The sequence below is a fragment of the Sphaeroforma arctica genome (genome assembly GCF_001186125.1).
Source record: "Sphaeroforma arctica JP610 unplaced genomic scaffold supercont1.593, whole genome shotgun sequence".
NCBI classification, from domain to species: domain Eukaryota; class Ichthyosporea; order Ichthyophonida; genus Sphaeroforma; species Sphaeroforma arctica.
The window spans coordinates 22,274-26,969 of NW_014039965.1; the positions used below are offsets into that span (position 1 = coordinate 22,274).

The following is a 4,696-nucleotide window of genomic DNA, read 5'->3' on the forward strand; positions in this document are numbered from 1 at the left end:
ATTGTTATATCCAGCAGCTAGCGTGTCAAGTTGCAGACATAAGAATGAGTCAGATTTTGATTTTACCAATACGCAAACAAAATGCGAAGGCATTACAAAAACGCTACAACATGATAACGTTGCCAGCGGTATATATGTATATAGCGTTGAAACAGAATGTTGTACCAATGCAACTGTATTTATAACCCAGTGGTATGTATATAGCGTTGAAATAGAATGTTGTACCAATGCAACTGTATTTATAACCACATATATAAAGCCCTTCGTTGATATATTGCAGTGTTAACGATCCATATGAACAACATACATACGTTATGTAGATACATAGCCTGTACATATGTACATTTATATTAGCAGCTAGGGCAGATGATGCAGAACTTCTCACAGCTAAAGATTTATTATGTTACTTTTTGCAGGCGATACTTCAGGGTTGAAGTACGGTACTGCCAGTATTGAACTACTGATTACTGAGCTAAGTAGTTCAATCGGTTCGAGTCTGGGCCCCAGTCTGTCAACCCTTATACTATAGCCCCGGGGAGACTCGTGGTTGTGGCTGAAAATTCTGTAGAGTCCTACGCGGTGCGCAAGAAGACAATCATGTGCGACAGAACGACTTATGAAGAATTTAAAACCAAAATTATAGTCTCAAAAGAAAAAGAAGGGTAGCAGAATCACCATCAAGCAGTATCGTAGAGGTATGTTTCAGCTCCTATACGACGAACTGCACCGTTTGGTAGGGTGCATCGGAGACTAAACGATATGCGCGTTTACCCTGAGTTAGCGTAGCCGTATAGTTGGGAATTTACGACAATCTTGTAGCCATAAAGGCTTCATCATCCGCTGAAAAATCGCTGGTGCGGGTTCGACCATAACGGCTGCATATGCGGGTCCATTTCACGCACGCACAGTTGAGTTCGTACTGCAAACAAATGGCCGCGGCGTAGGTTCTGAACGCGAAGGTGAGTGTCTGGCGTTCGTCATCAGTGATCGTGCTGGCATCATGGAGTCATGGAACATAAAATAGGCGTAGATAGAATTAGCGGTCGTGCCTCTGGAATGCATCTTGTCACAGCCCACAATGAAACATAAGCCTTAAGGGTTCTTGATATGAACCCGATATTCTTTGTTGATCGCGGTGTCTTGGATATAGCGCATCACTGGAGCCACGTGAGCTAGCACCTACCGCCGGCCCACAATCCTTCGCGAATTTGTGAGGAGGGTCTGCCGTCCGCGTGTAGAGAACTTGTCGGCCAATACCAATCATTGGACAGTCGATTCCGTCCACAACCGCCGCCTACTTCTGGGCCTGCTTCGCCTTCTCTCTGTAGATCGCGGTCGAACGGCGTGGCCTGAACCGAGGCGACGAAACCGGAGGCGCCAGCGTCATCATTCAGGATGGCCGAAATCTCAGTATCCGAGGAGTGCGGATAAACCCGCCGCGTGAAAAAGGTGCACTGGGTTGAGTCAATCACCGTTGACCACGAGGCGTTATAGTTCGCAAAGATGATGGGGATCTCTGTGCGCCATGTGTGTTGGAGGCCGAAAGACAGACATCGCTTGGTTCAGTAAATTAAGGTACGTAAGAAGACCTCAATTCTATCGTTGCCCGCGTGCTCACCGGTAGTGACATAGTGTTGTCACACATGTCAGCAGTTTGCCACCAAACCCTCCAAGGAGCGCGGACTTCTTCAGCAACCCATTCCATGCATTTCCATGCCAACTTCGTCACGTTCTCAGAAGTCACCGAAGGCAAAGGCCTGGTCCTTCGGCCGGTATGTGAGACCTCCGATAAGGTGTTCTTGCACACAGCTTCCTTCAAATCCTGGCACACAAAGTGTCGAATTTGTTCGTCACAGATAGTGATCCACGGAACCAAACACATCGGCGGCGATGCCTGAGCAACAGGGCGCGCTGGTGGTTGTGGCAAGAGGTCTAACGCCATTCTCCCACGCATCCGGGCCATCTCGCGCCACATGCATTGCATTTGCTCGTGCGCACGGGTTGTCTTTGAACGTTCATACTCGTCTCTCTCTTGTTGTTCCTTGCGCCGAAGTTCTTTGTGCGGCTCTATCGGAAGTACCGGTAAACATTGTGTACGGCTAGAGTGGCCAACACTCACATGTCGCCCTCCTGCGTGGATGGTCCGTCAAGGGGGTGGTCGCCCGCAGCTGCCCTGGAACCTCGGTCAAGCAAGCGGGTGGTCTCCGTTGGCATAAATTCATGGTAGCTGTCCCTCGTGAGAGTGTTCCGCAAGTCCTCATGGTCTCTGGCTGGGGTTGGGTTAGTCCGTGGGCGTTGGGTACGGAAAGGGCTTAAGTCCCATGGTCGTGGCTGGGGGGGATCCAGTCCAGCTGGGGCAATCGTGCAGACGTCGGTATCGGCTGGGATTGGTATGGCGAATGCATTCTGAAGAATACTCATTCGTATTCCAAAACCTGGTGTTTCAGCAGGGACTCGGTTCGGGCGGATCTCCTGGTCCAGACTATAAATGACACTCTTAACTGCTAGTTTCGACACTTCACTTAGCAAGGCGCGCTTAGCCTTCAGAATGTACACAGAGTCAGTCCGAAGGCGGGTTGAGAAGCCAATCAGGTCGGGAGGAAACGGCATGGTGAGGAAGAAACCCGCCGGGCCATAAGTGGCAACCAGGTACTGAATGATCTCCACCACCGTCACATCGGCCTCCATGATGACTTCGAGAATAAGTCAAGAGGAGGTTCACCCGGGCGGAGAAATCCGACGTCGTTTCCAGCGCAGGGTACTCGCGTACACTGTCCTAAACCCTAAAAACCCTAAAACCCTCATCTCGATTGATGTCCATCGACATTTTACTTCTGTCTATTTAGTTCAATCAAATTAAACATAGTCACTCGTTGTAGTAACGAAACTAACGTCTGTCAAACTTAATAGTATTGGCTGCTAGGGCAGATGATTCAGCACTTCTTAAAACGAAGTATTCATTAAGTTACTTTCTGCAGACGATACTTCCAAGGTTGAAGTACTGTACTGCCAGTATTGGACTACTTTTTACTGAGCTAAGTAGTTCAATCGGTTCACTTCGCTCTGGGGGTCCATGTATGAGCCGGGGATTACGGGCCGTGGGTCCGGGTGCATGCACCAAGGTGTAGAACCTGGGGCCCATTCTGTCCACCCTTATTCTAATGTTTCTTTTTGTTCTGCTTCACAACCTTCTGAAATAGAAACTCTGTCGGAACAGGTTATTTAAAACTTTCTCCTCGATATATAAACCTAATAACTCAGGTTTGTTTGATTTCCGAAGGCTATGATTTATTGAAATTCCATGTTTGTTTATGGCTGGAGAAAAAGAGGCCCTTGGCGGTGCCAGTACCAAGCGCGACTTTAATGGCCGACTAAATGTCGACATGAAGATGGGTGGGATGGGGAACCGTGTGTCCGAAAGCGTTGAGGATATTGCGGACCCATGCAATGTCACGGGTGATTTCAGATGCCGCGATATATTCGGCTTCCGTAGAGCTTATACTAACAGTCTTTTGTTTCTGACTCCGCCAGTGTACAGGTGCGTTGTTCAGAGTAATGAATGCCAGTCGATTTGCGGGTGAGGGGGTAAGAGCCTCAATCGGAGTCCGTGTATGCCGTGAGGTGATGGCTGATATCGAGCTTATCCGGGGCGGGGGTATAGGTAAGAGCCAGGGTTTTTGTGGTGACAAGGTAGTGTAAAATGCGGGTAAGTGCGGCGTAGTGTGGGATGAGGGGGCAACGCTAAAGGCCGCCAGTTGATTAAGGACATACGCGATGTCTGGAGACGACGGTATTTACCGTGGTTAATGGTGCCGGTTAGTTTTCCAGAGTGTGTCCCGAGCTGGGGGGGGCGCTTCGGGGACGAGTCCGTGGCTGCAAATGCTATGGCCATGCGTTCGATGTAAGCGTCCTGTAGGATAGCAATAATACCCATGGTATTTTGTACAATGCGAAGCCCGACGAGATGTTGAGCTAAACCAATATTCTTCATACTGTAGATGAGAGAGAGAGCTGAGAAGAGCCATTGGGCATCACCAGATCCCCGGATGACAGCAGGCACTATCTCATCACCATATATAATAGAACAAAGTCGCTAAATGTACATTCAAAATATGGAAAAGTCACTAAATGTACATTCACCCATTTTGTCGATGAAAACGTACTGAAATATTCATCAAATATGTACAAATGTACATTTAGCGACAATTCCAGTTTTTTATGTACATCTAGCGACTTTATCGTGCAAAATTTGTTTAAATTTAAATTAAAGAGCCTTCGGCTATATCAATTTTTGACGAATAAATTTGTTGAGGGAGGTTATGTTGTCTTCTATTATTTGTTGTTTGTATATGCTACTTCCTTCAAGCCTATCTCATTACCTAGTGCGCAATTTACGTGGTCGATGATGCTCTTTTACAGGATCATATGATAATTATATTTCCATCTTACTATATAAATCAGCTATAGCAGGAGTTGGCATACTATCTAATATAATATCCGTAGTGTTACTTCATGCATTGTAACAATCGCCAGGTTTCAATGTTCATTCCTTTGATTCCACGAAATCAAAATTTCAGACACATGTGCTGCTCCCTTTATAAACATACACAGCCTGCACAGCATGTAACTCGCTTGATTTGGGTACATCTCATCTGTGTATTTGAAATAACGTATAGAGCATGAAAGGATAGTATAC

General features: G+C 47.0%; 2 protein-coding genes across 2 annotated transcripts; both read right to left on the bottom strand.

The window, feature by feature from the left end:
• Window positions 1-1,172: 1,172 nt before the first annotated feature.
• On the bottom strand, window positions 1,173-1,984 carry SARC_07462 (hypothetical protein; the record flags this gene model as incomplete). Its single annotated transcript, XM_014298596.1, has 2 exons — window positions 1,173-1,556; window positions 1,619-1,984. The coding sequence occupies 2 exons, from the start codon at window positions 1,982-1,984 to the stop codon at window positions 1,173-1,175; spliced, it is 750 nt and encodes a 249-aa protein (XP_014154071.1).
• Window positions 1,985-2,115: 131 nt separating this feature from the next.
• On the bottom strand, window positions 2,116-2,688 carry SARC_07463 (hypothetical protein; the record flags this gene model as incomplete). The annotated part of the gene is made up of 1 exon (XM_014298597.1): window positions 2,116-2,688. The coding sequence occupies one exon, from the start codon at window positions 2,686-2,688 to the stop codon at window positions 2,116-2,118; it is 573 nt and encodes a 190-aa protein (XP_014154072.1).
• Window positions 2,689-4,696: the final 2,008 nt, after the last annotated feature.